The sequence below is a fragment of the Mobula hypostoma genome, chromosome 5 (assembly GCF_963921235.1).
Source record: "Mobula hypostoma chromosome 5, sMobHyp1.1, whole genome shotgun sequence".
In the NCBI taxonomy this organism is placed as follows: Eukaryota; Metazoa; Chordata; class Chondrichthyes; order Myliobatiformes; family Myliobatidae; genus Mobula; species Mobula hypostoma.
Window position 1 is genome coordinate 107,807,384 of NC_086101.1, and position 19,140 is coordinate 107,826,523.

Sequence of the window (19,140 nt, forward strand, 5' to 3'; positions counted from 1 at the left end):
GGAGGGGTGTAGGGGATGGAGGGGTTACAGAGACAGGGAGGGGTGTGGGGGTGGAGGGGTTACAGAGACAGGGTGGGGTGTATGGAATGGGGGGAGTTACAGATACAAGGTGGGGTGTAGGGAATGGGGGGAGTTACAGAGACAGGGAGGGGTGTAGGGGATGGATGGGGTTACAGAGACAGGGAGGGGTGTGGGGCTGGAGGGTTTACAGAGACAGGGAGGGGTGTAGGGTATGGAAGGGTTACAGAGACAGTGAGGGGTGTAGGGGATGGAGGGGGTTACAGAGACAGGGAGGGGTGTAGGGGATGGAGGGGGTTACAGAGACAGGGAGGGGTGTAGGGGATGGAAGGGTTACAGAGACAGGGAGGGGTGTGGAGGTCAGGGGTTACAGAGACAGGGAGGGGTGTAGGGGACGGAGGGGTTACAGAGACAGAGGGAGGTAGGGGATGGAGGGGTTACAGAGACTGGGAGGGGTGTAGGGGATGGATGGGGGTTCAAAGACAGGGAGGGGTGTAGGGGATGGAGGGGTTATAGAAACAGGGATGGGTGTAGGGGATGGAGTGGTTGCAGAGACAGGGAGGGGTGTAGGGGATGGAGGGGGTTACAGAGACAGAGGGAGGTAGGGGATGGAGGGGTTACAGAGACTGGGAGGGGTGTAGGGGATGGATGGGGGTTCAAAGACAGGGAGGGGTGTAGGGGATGGAGGGGTTATAGAAACAGGGATGGGTGTAGGGGATGGAGGGGTTGCAGAGACAGGGAGGGGTGTAGGGGATGGAGGGGGTTACAGAGACAGGGAGGGGTGTAGGGGATGGAGGGGTTATAGAGACAGGGAGGGGTGTAGGGGATGGAGGGGTTACAGAGACAGGGAGGTGTGTAGGGGATGGAGGGGGTTACAGAGACAGGGAGGGGTGTAGGGGATGGAGGGGGTTACAGAGACAGGGAGGTGTGTCGGGGATGGAGGGGTTACAGAGACAGGGAGGGGTGTAGGGGATGGAGGGGTTACAGAGACAGGGAGGTGTGTAGGGGATGGAGGGGTTATAGAAACAGGGAGGGGTGTAGGGGATGGAGGGGGTTACAGAGACAGGGAGGTGTGTCGGGGATGGAGGTGATACAGAGACAGGGAGGGGTGTAGGGGATGGAGGGGGTTACAGAGACAGGGAGGGGTATAGGGAATGGGAGGAGTTACAGAGACAGGGAGGGGTGTAGGGGATGGGAGGTGATACAGAGACAGGGAGGGGTGTAGGGGATGGAGGGGGTTACAGAGACAGGGAGGGGTATAGGGAATGGGAGGAGTTACAGAGACAGTGAGGGGTATAGGGAATGGGAGGAGTTACAGAGACGGATGTGTGTAGGGGATGGAGGGGTTACAGAGATGGGAAGAGGTGTAGGGGATGGAGGGGTCACAGAGACAGGGAGGGGTGTAGTGGATGGAGGGGGTTTCAGAAACGGAGGGATTTTGGGGATGGTGGGGTTACAGAGACGGAGCGATGTAGGGGATGGAGGGTGTTACAGAGACAGTGAGTGGTGTAGGGGATGGAGGGGTTACAGAGATGGGGAAGAGTGTTGGGCGTGAAGGGGTTACAGAGATGGGGATGGGAAGCGTTATAGAAATGGGGAGGGTGTCGGGTGGAGGGGTTACAGATATGTGGAGGGGTGTAGGGGGTGATGGTGTTACAGAAACAGGGAGGGGTGTACGCGATGGAGGGGCTACAGAGACAGGAAGGGGTGTAGGTGATGGAGGGGTTACAGACACAGGGAGGGGTGTAGGGGATGGAGTGGGTTACAGAGACAGGGAGGGGTGTAGGCGATGGAGGGGTTACAGACACAGGGAGGGGTGTAGGGGATGGAGGGAGTTACAGAGACAGGGAGGAGTATAGGGGATGGAGGGGGTTACAGAGACAGGGAGGAGTATAGGGGATGGAGGGGGTTACAGAGACAGGGAGGGGTGTCGGGGATTGCGGGGGTTACGGAATCAGGGAGGGGTGTAGGGGATAGCAAGTGTTACAGAGACGGGGAGGGGTGTAGGGGATGGTGGGGTTATAGAAACAGGGATGGGTGTAGGGGATGGAGGGGTTACAGAGACAGGGAGCGGTGTTGTGGATGGAGGGGGTACACATACAGGCAGGGGTGTAGGGGATGGAGGAGGTTACAGAGACGGGGAGGGGTGTATGGGATGGGGGGGTTACAGAGACAGGGAGGGGTGTAGAGGATGCAGGGGTAACGGAGACAAGGACGGGTGTAGGGGATGGAGGGTGTTACAGAGACAGGGAGGGCTGTCGGGGATGGAGGGGTTACAGAGACAGGGAGGGCTGTAGAGGATGGAGGGGGTTACAGAGACGGGGAGGGGTGTAGGGGATGGAGGGGTTACAGACACAGGGACGGGTGTAGGCGATGAAGGTGTTACAGAGACATGGAGGTGTGTAGGGGATGAAGGGGTTACAGAGACAGGGAGGTGTGTAGGGGATGGAGTGGGTTACAGAGACAGGGAGGGGTGTAGGTGATGGAGGGGTTACAGACACAGCGAATGGTGTAGGGGATGGAGGGGGTTACAGAGACAGGGAGGAGTATAGGGGATGGAGGGGGTTACAGAGACAGGGAAGAGTATAGGGGATGGAGGGGGTTACAGAGACAGGGAGGAGTATAGGGGATGGAGGGGGTTACAGAGACAGGGAGGGGTGTCGGGTATTGCGGGGGTTACGGAATCAGGGAGGGGTGTAGGGGATAGCAAGTGTTACAGAGACGGGGAGGGGTGTAGGGGATGGTGGGGTTATAGAAACAGGGATGGGTGTAGGGGATGGAGGGGTTACAGAGACAGGGAGGGCTGTAGAGGATGGAGGGGGTTACAGAGATGGGGAGGGGTGTAGGGGATGGAGGGGTTACAGAGACAGGGTGGGGTGTAGGGAATGGGGGGAGTTACAGATACAAGGTGGGGTGTAGGGAATGGGGGGAGTTACAGAGACAGGGAGGGGTGTAGGGGATGGATGGGGTTACAGAGACAGGGAGGGGTGTCGGGGATGGAAGGGATTACAGTGACGGGGAGGGGTGTAGGGGATGGAGGGGGTTACAGAGACAGGGAGGGGTGTAGGGGATGGAGGGGGTTACAGAGACAGGGAGGGGTGTAGGGGATGGAAGGGTTACAGAGACAGGGAGGGGTGTGGAGGTCAGGGGTTACAGAGACAGGGATGGGTGTGGGGGTCAAGGGGTTACAGAGACAGGGAGGGGTGTAGGGGATGGAGGGGTTACAGAGACAGAGGGAGGTAGGGGATGGAGGGGTTACAGAGACTGGGAGGGGTGTAGGGGATGGATGGGGGTTCAAAGACAGGGAGGGGTGTAGGGGATGGAGGGGTTATAGAAACAGGGATGGGTGTAGGGGATGGAGGGGTTCCAGAGACAGGGAGGGGTGTAGGGGATGGAGGGGGTTACAGAGACAGGGAGGGGTGTAGGGGATGGAGGGGTTACAGAGACGGAGAGGTGTAGGGGATGGAGGGGGTTGCAGAGACAGTGAGGGCTGTAGGGGATGGAAGGGTTACAGAGACAAGGAGGGGTGTAGGGGATGGAGAGGGTTACAGAGACAGGGGGTCTAGGGGATGGAGGGGTTACAGAGACAGGGAGGGGTGTAGGGGATGGATGGGGTTACAGAGACAGGGAGGGGTGTTGGGGATGGATGGGGTTACAGAGACAGGGAGGGGTGTGGAGGATGGAGGGGTTACAGAGACAGGGAGGGGTGTGGGGGTCAAGGGGTTACAGAGACAGGGAGGGGTGTAGGGGATGGAGGGGTTATAGAAACAGGGATGGGTGTAGGGGATGGAGGGGTTACAGAGACAGGGAAGGATGTAGAGGATGGAGGAATTACAGAGACGGAGAGGTGTAGGGTATTGAGGGGGTTACAGAGACAAGGAGGGGTGTAGGGGATGGAGAGGGTTACAGAGACAGGGGGTCTAGGGGATGGAGGGGTTACAGAGATGGGGAAGGGTGTTGGGCGTGAAGGGGTTACAGAGATGGGGACGGGAAGCGTTATAGAAATGGGGAGGGTGTCGGGTGGAGGGGTTACAGATATGTGGAGGGGTGTAGGGGGTGATGGTGTTACAGAGACAGGGAGGTGTGTAGGCAATGGAGTGGGTTACAGCGACAGGGAGGGGTGTAGGTGATGGAGGGGTTACAGAGACAGGAAGGGGTGTAGGTGATGGAGGGGTTACAGACACAGGGAGGGGTGTAGGGGATGGAGGGGGTTACAGAGACAGGGAGGTGTGTAGGGGATGGAGTGGGTTACAGCGACAGGGAGGGGTGTAGGTGATGGAGGGGTTACAGACACAGGGAGGGGTGTAGGGGATGGAGGGAGTTACAGAGACAGGGAGGAGTATAGGGGATGGAGGGGGTTACAGAGACAGGGAGGAGTATAGGGGATGGAGGGGGTTACAGAGACAGGGAGGGGTGTCGGGGATTGCGGGGGTTACGGAATCAGGGAGGGGTGTAAGGGATAGCAAGTGTTACAGAGACGGGGAGGGGTGTAGGGGATGGTGGGGTTATAGAAACAGGGATGGGTGTAGGGGATGGAGGGGTTACAGAGACAGGGAGCGGTGTTGTGGATGGAGGGGGTACACATACAGGCAGTGGTGTAGGGGATGGAGGAGGTTACAGAGACGGGGAGGGGTGTACGGGATGGGGGGGTAACAGAGACAGGGAGGGGTTTAGAGGATGCAGGGGTAACGGAGACAAGGACGGGTGCAGGGGATGGAGGGTGTTACAGAGACAGGGAGGGCTGTCGGGGATGGAGGGGTTACAGAGACAGGGAGGGCTGTAGAGGATGGAGGGGGTTACAGAGACGGGGAGGGGTGTAGGGGATGGAGGGGTTACAGAGACAGGGAGGGTTGTGGGGGTGGAGGGGTTAAAGAGACAGGGTGGGGTGTGGGGAATGGGGGAGTTACAGATACAAGGTGGGGTGTAGGGAATGGGGGGAGTTACAGAGACAGGGAGGGGTGTAGGGGATGGATGGGGTTACAGAGACAGGGAGGGGTGTCGGGGATGGAAGGGTTACAGAGACTGGGAGGGGTGTGGAGGTCAGGGGTTACAGAGACAGGGAGGGGTGTGGGGGTCAAGGGGTTACAGAGACAGGGAGGGGTGTAGGGGATGGAGGGGTTATAGAAACAGGGATGGGTGTAGGGGATGGAGGGGTTACAGAGACAGGGAGGGGTGTAGGGGATGGAGGGGGTTACAGAGACAGGGAGGGGTGTAGGGAATGGGAGGAGTTACAGAGACGGCGGTGTGTAGGGGATGGAGGGGTTACAGAGATGGGAAGAGGTGTAGGGGATGGAGGGGTCACAGAGACAGGGAGGGGTGTAGTGGATGGAGGGGGCTTCAGAAACGGAGGGATGTAGGGGATGGAGGGGTTACAGAGACGGAGCGATGTAGGGGATGGAGGGTGTTACAGAGACAGTGAGTGGTGTAGGGGATGGAGGGGTTACAGAGATGGGGAAGGGTGTTGGGCGTGAAGGGGTTACAGAGATGGGGACGGGAAGCGTTATAGAAATGGGGAGGGTGTCGGGTGGAGGGGTTACAGATATGTGGAGGGGTGTAGGGGGTGATGGTGTTACAGAGACAGGGAGGTGTGTAGGCAATGGAGTGGGTTACAGCGACAGGGAGGGGTGTAGGTGATGGAGGGGTTACAGAGACAGGAAGGGGTGTAGGTGATGGAGGGGTTACAGACACAGGGAGGGGTGTAGGGGATGGAGGGGGTTACAGAGACAGGGAGGTGTGTAGGGGATGGAGTGGGTTACAGCGACAGGGAGGGGTGTAGGTGATGGAGGGGTTACAGACACAGGGAGGGGTGTAGGGGATGGAGGGAGTTACAGAGACAGGGAGGAGTATAGGGGATGGAGGGGGTTACAGAGACAGGGAGGAGTATAGGGGATGGAGGGGGTTACAGAGACAGGGAGGGGTGTCGGGGATTGCGGGGGTTACGGAATCAGGGAGGGGTGTAAGGGATAGCAAGTGTTACAGAGATGGGGAGGGGTGTAGGGGATGGTGGGGTTATAGAAACAGGGATGGGTGTAGGGGATGGAGGGGTTACAGAGACAGGGAGCGGTGTTGTGGATGGAGGGGGTACACATACAGGCAGTGGTGTAGGGGATGGAGGAGGTTACAGAGACGGGGAGGGGTGTACGGGATGGGGGGGTAACAGAGACAGGGAGGGGTTTAGAGGATGCAGGGGTAACGGAGACAAGGACGGGTGCAGGGGATGGAGGGTGTTACAGAGACAGGGAGGGCTGTCGGGGATGGAGGGGTTACAGAGACAGGGAGGGCTGTAGAGGATGGAGGGGGTTACAGAGACGGGGAGGGGTGTAGGGGATGGAGGGGTTACAGAGACAGGGAGGGTTGTGGGGGTGGAGGGGTTAAAGAGACAGGGTGGGGTGTGGGGAATGGGGGAGTTACAGATACAAGGTGGGGTGTAGGGAATGGGGGGAGTTACAGAGACAGGGAGGGGTGTAGGGGATGGATGGGGTTACAGAGACAGGGAGGGGTGTCGGGGATGGAAGGGTTACAGAGACTGGGAGGGGTGTGGAGGTCAGGGGTTACAGAGACAGGGAGGGGTGTGGGGGTCAAGGGGTTACAGAGACAGGGAGGGGTGTAGGGGATGGAGGGGGTTACAGAGACAGGGAAGGATGTAGAGGATGGAGGAATTACAGAGACGGAGAGGTGTAGGGGATTGAGGGGGTTGCAGAGACAGGGAGGGCTGTAGGGGATGGAAGGGTTACAGAGACAAGGAGGGGTGTAGGGGATGGAGAGGGTTACAGAGACAGGGGGTCTAGGGGATGGAGGGGTTACAGAGACAGGGAGGGGTGTAGGGGATGGAGGTGATACAGAGACAGGGAGGGGTGTAGGGGATGGATGGGGTTACAGAGACAGGGAGGGGTGTAGGGGATGGAGGGGGTTACAGAGACAGGGAGGGGTGTAGGGAATGGGAGGAGTTACAGAGACGGCGGTGTGTAGGGGATGGAGGGGTTACAGAGATGGGAAGAGGTGTAGGGGATGGAGGGGTCACAGAGACAGGGAGGGGTGTAGGGGATGGAGGGTGTTACAGATACAGGGAGGGGTGTAGGGGATGGAGGGGTTACAGAGACAGGGAGGGGTGTAGGGAATGGGAGGAGTTACAGAGACGGCGGTGTGTAGGGGATGGAGGGGTTACAGAGATGGGAAGAGGTGTAGGGGATGGAGGGGTCACAGAGACAGGGAGGGGTGTAGGGGATGGAGGGTGTTACAGATACAGGGAGGGGTGTAGGGGATGGAAGGGTTACAGAGACCGGGAGGGGTGTGGGGGTCAAGGGGTTACAGAGACAGGGAGGGGTGTGGGGGATGGAGGGGTAACGGAGACAAGGACGGGTGTAGGGGATGGAGGGTGTGACAGAGACAGGGAGGGCTGTAGGGGATGGAGGGGTTACGGAGACAGCGAGGGCTGTAGAGGATGGAGGGGGTTACAGAGACGGGGAGGGGTGTAGGGGATGGAGAGGTTACAGAGACAGGGAGGGGTGTGGGGGTGGAGGGCTTACAGAGACAGGGTGGGGTGTAGGGAATGGGGGAAGTTACAGAGACAGGGTGGGGTGTAGGGAATGGGGGGAGTTACAGAGACAGGGAGGTATGTAGGGGATGGAGGGGTTACAGAGACAGCGAGGGGTGTGGGGGTGGAGGGGTTACAGAGACAGGGAGGGGTGTAGAGGTTGGAGTAGGTTACAGAGACGGGGAAGGGTGCAGGGGATGGAGGGATTACAGAGACAGGGAGGGGTGTAGGGGATGGAGAGGGTTACAGAGACAGGGAGGGGTGTAGGGGATGGAGGGGTTACAGAGACAGGGAGGGGTGTAGGGGATGGAGAGGGTTACAGAGACAGGGAGGGGTGTAGGGGATGGAGGGGGTTATAGAGACAGAGGGGTGTAGGGGATGGAAGGGGTTACAGTGACGGGGAGGGGTGTAGGGGATGGAGGGTTTACAGAGACAGGGAGGGGTGTGGGGGTGGAGGGGTTACAGAGATGGGGAGGGGAAGTGTTATAGAAATGGGGAGGGTGTGGGGTGGAGGGGTTACAGATATGGGGAGGGGTGTAGGGGGTGATGGTGTTACAGAGACAGGGAGGGGTGTACGGGATGGAAGGGGGTTCAAAGACAGGGAGGGGTGTAGGGGCTGCAGGGGGTTACAGAGACAGGAAGGGGTGTTGGGGATAGAGGGGGTTACAGAGACATGGAGGGTTGTAGGGGATGGAGGGGTTACAGACACAGGGAGGGGTGTAGGGTATGGAAGGGTTACAGAGACAGGGAGGGCTGTAGGGGATGGAGGGGTTACAGAGACAGGGAGGGGTGTAGGGGATGGAGGGGTTACAGAGACAGGGAGGGGTATAGGGGATGGAGGGGTTACAGAAACAGGGAGGGGTATAGGGGATGGAGGGGTTACAGAGACAGCGAGGGGTATAGGGGATGGAGGGGGTTACAGAGACATGGAGGGCTGTAGGGGATGGAGAGGGTTACAGAGACAGGGAGGGGTCTAGGGGATGGAGGTTGTTGCAGAGACAGGGAGGGGTGTAGGGGATGGAGAATGTTACAGAGACAGGGAGGGGTGTAGGGGATGGGGGGAGTTACAGAGACAGGGAGGGGTGTAGGGGATGGATGGGGTTGCAGAGACACGGAGCGGTGTAGGGGATGGAAGGGGTTACAGAGACAGTGAGGGGTGTAGGGGATGGAAGGGGTTACAGTGCCGGGGAGGTGTGTAGGGGATGGAGGGGTTACAGAGACAGGGAGGTGTGTGGGGGTGATGGTGTTACAGAGACAGGGAGGGGTGTAGGGGATGGAAGGGGGTTCAAAGACAGGGAGGGGTGTCGGGGCTGCAGGGGGTTACAGAGACAGGAAGGGGTGTTGGGGATAGAGGGGTTTACAGAGACAGGGAGGGGTGTAGGGGATGGAGGGGTTACAGACACAGGGAGGGGTGTTGGGATTGGAGGGGTTACAGAGACTGGGAGGGGTGTATGGGATGGAGGGGGTTACAGAGACAGGGAGGGGTGTATGGGATGGAAGGGTTACAGAGATGGCGAGGGATGTAGGGGGTGAGGGGGTTCCAGAGATGGGGAGGGGAGGGGTTACAGAAATAGGGAGGGTGTGGTGGTGGTGGGGTTACAGAGATGGGGAGTGGTGTAGGGGTGAAGGGTTTACAGAGACAGGGAGGGGTGTAGGCGATGGAGGGTGTTACAGAGACAGTGAAGGGTGTAGGCAATGGAAGGGGTTACAGAGACAGGGAGGGGTGTAGGGGATGGAGGGTTACAGAGACAGGGAGGGGTGTAGGCGATGGAGGGTGTTACAGAGACAGGGAGGGATGTTGGGGATGGAGGGGGTTACAAAGACAGGGAGGGGTGTAGGGAATCGAGAGCGTTACACAGACAGGGAGGGGTGTAGGGGATGGAGGGGTTTACAGAGACAGGGAGAGATGTAGGGGATGGAGGGGTTACAGAGACAGGGAGGGGTGTTGGGGATGGAGGGGTTACAGAGACAGTGAAGGGTGTAGGCAATGGAGGGTGTTACAGAGACAGGGAGGGGTGTTGGGGATGGAGGGGGTTACAGAGTTGTGGAGGGGTTAGAGAAATGGGGAGGGTGTAGGGGTGGAGGGGTTACAGAGATGGGGAGGGTGTAGGATTGGAGGTGGTACAGAGACAGGGAGGGTTGTAGGTGATGTAGGGGGTTACAGAGATGTTGAGGGTGGAGGGGTGGAGGGGTTACAGAGATGGGGAGGGGTGTTGGGGGTGAAGGGTTTACGGAGATGGCGAGGGGAGGGGTTACAGAAATGAGGGTGTAGTGGTGGAGGGTTTAGAGAGATGGAGGGTGTGGGGGTCAGAGGGATCATAGAGAGAGATAGGGAGGGGGTGAAGACCATGGGATTGCCTGTGTGGAGGTTGTGGGATCGCACTGTGCCTGGTAGACGGGACTGTGCTGTACTGACACTCGGTGGCGCCCCCTACAGCAATACGCAATGCTGCATGACATGGTGAGGAGCCACAGCTCGGTCCGGGTGTTGGTGCTTCGTCGGGGTGGAGGTGAGTGCACAGGGGGGCTACGCTATTGCTACAGTCAGGCCCACCCTAACCACCAGGCTAATGCGTCTCTACCTGGAGGGGGGCTTGGGTAGCTCTTCACTGTGATGGGTGGTGAGGGATCTCGTTGCTGTGGGAGTGGTGAGGGAGCTCGATGCTGTGGGGTGGTGAGGGAGCTCGTTGCTGTGAGGGATCTCGTTGCTGTGGGGTGGTGAGGGAGCTCGTTGCTGTGAGGGATCTCGTTGCTGTGGGGTGGTGAGGGAGCTCGTTGCTGTGGGGGATCTCGTTGCTGTGGGGGATCTCGTTGCTGTGGGGTTGTGAGGGAGCTCGTTGCTGTGAGGGAGCTCGTTGCTGTGAGGGATCTCGTTGCTGTGGGGTGGTGAGGGAGCTCGTTGCTGTGGGGTGGTGAGGGATCTCGTTGCTGTGGGGTGGTGAGGGATCTCGTTGCTGTGGGAGTGGTGAGGGAGCTCGATGCTGTGAGGGATCTCATTGCTGTGAGGGGTGGTGAGGGATCTCGTTGCTGTGGCAGTGGTGAGGGTGCTCGATGCTGTGAGGGATCTTGTTGCTGTGAGGGGTGGTGAGGGATTTCATTGCTGTGAGCGGTTGTGAGGGATCGTTGCTGTGAGGGGTTGTGAGGGATCTCGTTGCTGTGAGGGAGCTCGTTGCTGTGAGGGGTTGTGAGGGATCGTTGCTGTGAGGGGTTGTGAGGGATCTCGTTGCTGTGAGGGGTTGTGAGGGAGCTCGATGCTGTGAGGGTGGTGAGGGAGCACGTTGCTGTGGGATGGTGAGGGAGCTCGTTGCTGTGGGGTGGTGAGGGAGCTCGTTGCTGTGGGGGTGGTGAGGGAGCTCGTTGCTGTGGGGGGGTGAGGGAGATCGTTGCTGTGGGGTGGTGAGGGAGCTCGTTGCTGTGGGTGGTGAGGGAGATCGTTGCTGTGAGGGTGTGGTGAGGGAGCTCGTTGCTGTGGGGGTGGTGAGGGAGCTCGTTGCTGTGGGGTGGTGAGGGAGCTCGTTGCTGTGGGGTGGTGAGGGAGATCGTTGCTCTTGGGGTGGTGAGGGAGATCGTTGCTGTGGGGTGGTGAGGGAGATCGTTGCTGTGGGGTGGTGAGGGAGCTCGTTGCTGTGAGGGGTGGTGAGGGAGCTCGTTGCTGTGAGGGGTGGTGAGGGAGATCGTTGCTGAGGGGTGGTGAGGGAGATCGTTGCTGTGAGGGATCTCGTTGCTGTAGGGTGGTGAGGGATCTCGTTGCTGTGGGAGTGGTGAGGGAGCTCGATGCTGTGAGGGATCTCATTGCTGTGAGGGGTGGTGAGGGATCTCGTTGCTGTGGGGGTGGTGAGGGTGCTCGATGCTGTGAGGGATCTTGTTGCTGTGAGGGGTGGTGAGGGATTTCATTGCTGTGAGCGGTTGTGAGGGATCGTTGCTGTGAGGGGTGGTGAGGGATTTCATTGCTGTGAGCGGTTGTGAGGGATCGTTGCTGTGAGGGGTTGTGAGGGATCGTTGCTGTGAGGGGTTGTGAGGGATCTCGTTGCTGTGAGGGGTTGTGAGGGAGCTCGTTGCTGTGAGGGGTTGTGAGGGATCGTTGCTGTGAGGGGTTGTGAGGGATCTCGTTGCTGTGAGGGGTTGTGAGGAAGCTCGATGCTGTGAGGGTGGTGAGGGAGCTCGTTGCTGTGGGATGGTGAGGGAGCTCGTTGCTGTGGGGTGGTGAGGGAGCTCGTTGCTGTGGGGGTGGTGAGGGAGCTCGTTGCTGTGGGGGGGTGAGGGAGATCGTTGCTGTGGGGGGTGAGGGAGATCGTTGCTGTGGGGGGGGTGAGGGAGATCGTTGCTGTGGGGTGGTGAGGGAGCTCGTTGCTGTGGGTGGTGAGGGAGATCATTGCTGTGAGGGTGTGGTGAGGGAGCTCGTTGCTGTGGGGGTGGTGAGGGAGCTCGTTGCTGTGGGGTGGTGAGGGAGATCGTTGCTCTGGGGGTGGTGAGGGAGATCGTTGCTGTGGGGTGGTGAGGGAGCTCGTTGCTGTGGGGTGGTGAGGGAGCTCGTTGCTGTAAGGGATCTCGTTGCTGTGAGGGATCTCGTTGCTGTGAGGGGTGGTGAGGGATCTCATTGCTGTGAGGGGTTGTGAGGGAGCTCGTTGCTGTGGGGTGGTGAGGGATCTCGTTGCTGTGGGGTGGTGAGGGAGCTCGTTGCTGTGAGGGGTGGTGAGGGAGATCGTTGCTGAGGGGTGGTGAGGGAGCTCATTGCTGTGAGGGATCTCGTTGCTGTGAGGGGTGGTGAGGGAGCTCGTTGCTCTGGGGGTGGTGAGGGATCTCATTGCTGTGAGGGGTTGTGAGGGAGCTCGTTGCTGTGAGGGGTTGTGAGGGAGCTCATTGCTGTGAGGGGTTGTGAGGGAGCTCATTGCTGTGAGGGGTTGTGAGGGAGCTCGTTGCTGTGAGGGATCTCGTTGCTGTGAGGGGTGGTGAGGGATCTCGTTGCTGTGAGGAGTTGTGAGGGATCTCGTTGCTGTGAGGGGTGGTGAGGGATCTCGTTGCTGTGAGGGGTGAGGGAGCTCGTTGCTGTGAGGGGTAGTGAGGGATCTCGTTGCTGTGGGGTGGTGAGGTTGCTCGTTGCTGTGGGGTGGTGAGGGATCTCGTTGCTGTGGGAGTGGTGAGGGAGCTCGATGCTGTGAGGGATCTCATTGCTGTGAGGGGTGGTGAGGGATCTCGTTGCTGTGGCAGTGGTGAGGGTGCTCGATGCTGTGAGGGATCTTGTTGCTGTGAGGGGTGGTGAGGGATTTCATTGCTGTGAGCGGTTGTGAGGGATCGTTGCTGTGAGGGGTTGTGAGGGATCTCGTTGCTGTGAGGGAGCTCGTTGCTGTGAGGGGTTGTGAGGGATCGTTGCTGTGAGGGGTTGTGAGGGATCTCGTTGCTGTGAGGGGTTGTGAGGGAGCTCGATGCTGTGAGGGTGGTGAGGGAGCACGTTGCTGTGGGATGGTGAGGGAGCTCGTTGCTGTGGGGTGGTGAGGGAGCTCGTTGCTGTGGGGGTGGTGAGGGAGCTCGTTGCTGTGGGGGGGTGAGGGAGATCGTTGCTGTGGGGTGGTGAGGGAGCTCGTTGCTGTGGGTGGTGAGGGAGATCGTTGCTGTGAGGGTGTGGTGAGGGAGCTCGTTGCTGTGGGGGTGGTGAGGGAGTTCGTTGCTGTGGGGTGGTGAGGGAGCTCGTTGCTGTGGGGTGGTGAGGGAGATCGTTGCTCTTGGGGTGGTGAGGGAGATCGTTGCTGTGGGGTGGTGAGGGAGATCGTTGCTGTGGGGTGGTGAGGGAGCTCGTTGCTGTGAGGGGTGGTGAGGGAGCTCGTTGCTGTGAGGGGTGGTGAGGGAGATCGTTGCTGAGGGGTGGTGAGGGAGATCGTTGCTGTGAGGGATCTCGTTGCTGTAGGGTGGTGAGGGATCTCGTTGCTGTGGGAGTGGTGAGGGAGCTCGATGCTGTGAGGGATCTCATTGCTGTGAGGGGTGGTGAGGGATCTCGTTGCTGTGGGGGTGGTGAGGGTGCTCGATGCTGTGAGGGATCTTGTTGCTGTGAGGGGTGGTGAGGGATTTCATTGCTGTGAGCGGTTGTGAGGGATCGTTGCTGTGAGGGGTGGTGAGGGATTTCATTGCTGTGAGCGGTTGTGAGGGATCGTTGCTGTGAGGGGTTGTGAGGGATCGTTGCTGTGAGGGGTTGTGAGGGATCTCGTTGCTGTGAGGGGTTGTGAGGGAGCTCGTTGCTGTGAGGGGTTGTGAGGGATCGTTGCTGTGAGGGGTTGTGAGGGATCTCGTTGCTGTGAGGGGTTGTGAGGAAGCTCGATGCTGTGAGGGTGGTGAGGGAGCTCGTTGCTGTGGGATGGTGAGGGAGCTCGTTGCTGTGGGGTGGTGAGGGAGCTCGTTGCTGTGGGGGTGGTGAGGGAGCTCGTTGCTGTGGGGGGGTGAGGGAGATCGTTGCTGTGGGGGGTGAGGGAGATCGTTGCTGTGGGGGGTGAGGGAGATCGTTGCTGTGGGGGGGGTGAGGGAGATCGTTGCTGTGGGGTGGTGAGGGAGCTCGTTGCTGTGGGTGGTGAGGGAGATCATTGCTGTGAGGGTGTGGTGAGGGAGCTCGTTGCTGTGGGGGTGGTGAGGGAGCTCGTTGCTGTGGGGTGGTGAGGGAGATCGTTGCTCTGGGGGTGGTGAGGGAGATCGTTGCTGTGGGGTGGTGAGGGAGCTCGTTGCTGTGGGGTGGTGAGGGAGCTCGTTGCTGTAAGGGATCTCGTTGCTGTGAGGGATCTCGTTGCTGTGAGGGGTGGTGAGGGATCTCATTGCTGTGAGGGGTTGTGAGGGAGCTCGTTGCTGTGGGGTGGTGAGGGATCTCGTTGCTGTGGGGTGGTGAGGGAGCTCGTTGCTGTGAGGGGTGGTGAGGGAGATCGTTGCTGAGGGGTGGTGAGGGAGCTCATTGCTGTGAGGGATCTCGTTGCTGTGAGGGGTGGTGAGGGAGCTCGTTGCTCTGGGGGTGGTGAGGGATCTCATTGCTGTGAGGGGTTGTGAGGGAGCTCGTTGCTGTGAGGGGTTGTGAGGGAGCTCATTGCTGTGAGGGGTTGTGAGGGAGCTCATTGCTGTGAGGGGTTGTGAGGGAGCTCGTTGCTGTGAGGGATCTCGTTGCTGTGAGGGGTGGTGAGGGATCTCGTTGCTGTGAGGAGTTGTGAGGGATCTCGTTGCTGTGAGGGGTGGTGAGGGATCTCGTTGCTGTGAGGGGTGAGGGAGCTCGTTGCTGTGAGGGGTAGTGAGGGATCTCGTTGCTGTGGGGTGGTGAGGTTGCTCGTTGCTGTGGGGTGGTGAGGGAGCTCGTTGCTGTGGGGTGGTGAGGGAGCTCGTTGCTGTGAGGGATCTCGTTGCTGTGGGGGAGCTCGTTGCTGTGGGGGAGCTCGTTGCTGTGGGGGAGCTCGTTGCTGTGGGGGATCTCGTTGCTGTGGGGTGGTGAGGGAGCTCGTTGCTGTGAGGGGTGGTGACTGATCTCGTTGCTGTGGGGTGGTGAGGGAGCTCGTTGCTGTGGGGTGGTGAGGGAGCTCGTTGCTGTGAGGGATCTCGTTGCTGTGAGGGGTGGTGAGGGAGCTCGTTGCTGTGGGGTGGTGAGGGAGATCGTTGCTCTGAGGGATCTCGTTGCTGTGAGGGATCTCGTTGCTCTGTGGGTGGTGAGGGAGCTCGTTGCTGTGGGGTGGTGAGGGATCTCGTTGCTGTGGGGTGGTGAGGGATCTCGTTGCTGTGGGGGATCTCGTTGCTGTGGGGTGGTGAGGGAGCTCGTTGCTGTGAGGAATCTCGTTGCTGTGGGGTGGTGAGGGAGCTCGTTGCTGTGGGGTGGTGAGGGATCTCGTTGCTGTGGGGTGGTGAGGGATCTCGTTGCTGTGAGGGATCTTGTTGCTGTGGGGTGGTGAGGGAGCTCGTTGCTGTGAGGGATCTCGTTGCTGTGGGGTGGTGAGGGAGCTCGTTGCTGTGAGGGAGCTCGTTGCTGTGGGGTGGTGAGGGAGCTCATTGCTGTGGGGTGGTGAGGGAGCTCGTTGCTCTGGGGGTGGTGAGGGAGCTCGTTGCTGTGGGTAGTGAGGGATCTCGTTGCTGTGGGGTGGTGAGGGATCTCGTTGCTGTGGGGGATCTCGTTGCTGTGGGGTGTTGAGGGATCTCGTTGCTGTGAGGGAGCTCGTTGCTGTGGGGTGGTGAGGGAGCTCGTTGCTGTGGGGTGGTGAGGGATCTCGTTGCTGTGAGGGATCTCGTTGCTGCGGGGTGGTGAGGGAGCTCGTTGCTGTGAGGGAGCTCGTTGCTGTGGGGTGGTGAGGGAGCTCGTTGCTGTGGGGTGGTCAGGGAGCTCGTTGCTGTGAGGGGTGGTGAGGGATCTCGTTGCTGTGAGGGATCTAGTTGCTCTGTGGGTGGTGAGGGAGATCATTGCTGTGAGGGTGGTGAGGGAGCTCGTTGCTGTGAGGGATCTCGTTGCTGTGGGGTGGTGAGGGAGCTCGTTGCTGTGGGGTGGTGAGGGAGCTCGTTGCTGTAGGGGATCTCGTTGCTGTGAGGGTGTGGTGAGGGAGATCATTGTTGTGAGGGTGGTGAGGGAGCTCGTTGCTGTGGGGTGGTGAGGGAGCTCGTTGCTGTGAGGGATCTCGTTGCTGTGGGGTGGTGAGGGAGCTCGTTGCTGTGGTGTGGTGAGGGAGTTCGTTGCTGTGGTGTGGTGAGGGAGCTCGTTGCTGTGAGGGAGCTCGTTGCTGTGGGGTGGTGAGGGAGCTCGTTGCTGTGGTGTGGTGAGGGAGCTCATTGCTGTGGGGTGGTGAGGGAGCTCATTGCTGTGGGGTGGTGAGGGAGCTCGTTGCTGTGAGGGGTGGTGAGGGATCTCGTTGCTGTGAGGGATCTCGTTGCTCTGTGGGTGGTGAGGGAGATCATTGCTGTGAGGGTGGTGAGGGAGCTCGTTGCTGTGAGGGATCTCGTTGCTGTGGGGTGGTGAGGGAGCTCGTTGCTGTGGGGTGGTGAGGGAGTTCGTTGCTGTAGGGGATCTCGTTGCTGTGAGGGTGTGGTGAGGGAGATCATTGCTGTGAGGGTGGTGAGGGAGCTCGTTGCTGTGGGGTGGTGAGGGAGCTCGTTGCTGTGAGGGATCTCGTTGCTGTGGGGTGGTGAGGGAGCTCGTTGCTGTGGGGTGGTGAGGGAGCTCATAGCTCTGTGGGTGGTGAGGGAGTTCGTTGCTGTGGGGTGGTGAGGGAGCTCGTTGCTGTGGTGTGGTGAGGGAGCTCATTGCTGTGGGGTGGTGAGGGAGCTCGTTGCTGTGGGGTGGTGAGGGAGCTCGTTGCTGTGAGGGATCTCGTTGCTGTGAGGGTGTGGTGAGGGAGCTCATTGCTGTGGGGTGGTGAGGGAGCTCGTTGCTCTGGGGTGTGGTGAGGGAGCTCATTGCTGTGAGGGATCTCGTTGCTGTGGGGTGGTGAGGGAGCTCGTTGCTGTGAGGGATCTCGTTGCTGTGGGGTGGTGAGGGAGCTCGTTGCTGTGAGGGAGCTCGTTGCTGTGGGGTGGTGAGGGAGCTCGTTGCTGTGGGGTGGTGAGGGAGCTCGTTGCTGTGAGGGGTGGTGAGGGATCTCGTTGCTGTGAGGGATCTCGTTGCTCTGTGGGTGGTGAGGGAGATCATTGCTGTGAGGGTGGTGAGGGAGCTCGTTGCTGTGAGGGTGGTGAGGGAGCTCGTTGCTGTGGGGTGGTCAGGGAGCTCGTTGCTGTGAGGGGTGGTGAGGGATCTCGTTGCTGTGAGGGATCTAGTTGCTCTGTGGGTGGTGAGGGAGATCATTGCTGTGAGGGTGGTGAGGGAGCTCGTTGCTGTGAGGGATCTCGTTGCTGTGGGGTGGTGAGGGAGCTCGTTGCTGTGGGGTGGTGAGGGAGCTCGTTGCTGTAGGGGATCTCGTTGCTGTGAGGGTGTGGTGAGGGAGATCATTGTTGTGAGGGTGGTGAGGGAGCTCGTTGCTGTGGGGTGGTGAGGGAGCTCGTTGCTGTGAGGGATCTCGTTGCTGTGGGGTGGTGAGGGAGCTCGTTGCTGTGGTGTGGTGAGGGAGTTCGTTGCTGTGGTGTGGTGAGGGAGCTCGTTGCTGTGAGGGAGCTCGTTGCTGTGGGGTGGTGAGGGAGCTCGTTGCTGTGGTGTGGTGAGGGAGCTCATTGCTGTGGGGTGGTGAGGGAGCTCATTGCTGTGGGGTGGTGAGGGAGCTCGTTGCTGTGAGGGGTGGTGAGGGATCTCGTTGCTGTGAGGGATCTCGTTGCTCTGTGGGTGGTGAGGGAGATCATTGCTGTGAGGGTGGTGAGGGAGCTCGTTGCTGTGAGGGATCTCGTTGCTGTGGGGTGGTGAGGGAGCTCGTTGCTGTGGGGTGGTGAGGGAGTTCGTTGCTGTAGGGGATCTCGTTGCTGTGAGGGTGTGGTGAGGGAGATCATTGCTGTGAGGGTGGTGAGGGAGCTCGTTGCTGTGGGGTGGTGAGGGAGCTCGTTGCTGTGAGGGATCTCGTTGCTGTGGGGTGGTGAGGGAGCTCGTTGCTGTGGGGTGGTGAGGGAGCTCATAGCTCTGTGGGTGGTGAGGGAGTTCGTTGCTGTGGGGTGGTGAGGGAGCTCGTTGCTGTGGTGTGGTGAGGGAGCTCATTGCTGTGGGGTGGTGAGGGAGCTCGTTGCTGTGGGGTGGTGAGGGAGCTCGTTGCTGTGAGGGATCTCGTTGCTGTGAGGGTGTGGTGAGGGAGCTCATTGCTGTGGGGTGGTGAGGGAGCTCGTTGCTCTGGGGTGTGGTGAGGGAGCTCATTGCTGTGAGGGATCTCGTTGCTGTGGGGTGGTGAGGGAGCTCGTTGCTGTGAGGGATCTCGTTGCTGTGGGGTGGTGAGGGAGCTCGTTGCTGTGAGGGAGCTCGTTGCTGTGGGGTGGTGAGGGAGCTCGTTGCTGTGGGGTGGTGAGGGAGCTCGTTGCTGTGAGGGGTGGTGAGGGATCTCGTTGCTGTGAGGGATCTCGTTGCTCTGTGGGTGGTGAGGGAGATCATTGCTGTGAGGGTGGTGAGGGAGCTCGTTGCTGTGAGGGTGGTGAGGGAGCTCGTTGCTGTGAGGGATCTCGTTGCTGTGGGGTGGTGAGGGTGCTCGTTGCTGTGGGGTGGTGAGGGAGCTCGTTGCTGTGAGGGATCTCGTTGCTGTGAGGGTGTGGTGAGGGAGATCATTGCTGTGAGGGTGGTGAGGGAGCTCGTTGCTGTGGGGTGGTGAGGGAGCTCGTTGCTGTGAGGGATCTCGTTGCTGTGGGGTGGTGAAGGAGCTCGTTGCTGTGGTGTGGTGAGGGAGTTCGTTGCTCTGTGGGTGGTGAGGGAGCTCGTTGCTGTGGGGTGGTGAGGGAGCTCGTTGCTGAGGTGTGGTGAGGGAGCTCATTGCTGTGGGGTGGTGAGGGAGCTCATTGCTGTGGGGTGGTGAGGGAGCTCATTGCTGTGGGGTGGTGAGAGAGCTCGTTGCTGTGAGGGATCTCGTTGCTGTGGGGGATCTCGTTGCTGTGGGGTTGTGAGGGAGCTCGTTGCTGTGAGGGATCTCGTTGCTGTGGGGTGGTGAGGGAGCTCGTTGCTGTGAGGGGTGGTGAGGGAGCTCGTTGCTGTG

The 19,140-nt window shown here is 59.8% G+C and overlaps 1 protein-coding gene across 4 annotated transcripts in view; it reads left to right on the plus strand.

The window, feature by feature from the left end:
• LOC134346901 (polyamine-transporting ATPase 13A3-like) overlaps positions 1-19,140 on the plus strand; it is a 224,126-nt gene that overhangs the window by 131,282 nt on the left and 73,704 nt on the right. For all 4 annotated transcript variants that reach the window (XM_063048732.1, XM_063048733.1, XM_063048734.1 and 1 more), the window contains exon 9: positions 9,990-10,062. In XM_063048732.1, the coding sequence (XP_062904802.1) occupies positions 9,990-10,062 (73 nt within the window). The remainder of the gene's footprint in view (positions 1-9,989; positions 10,063-19,140) is intronic.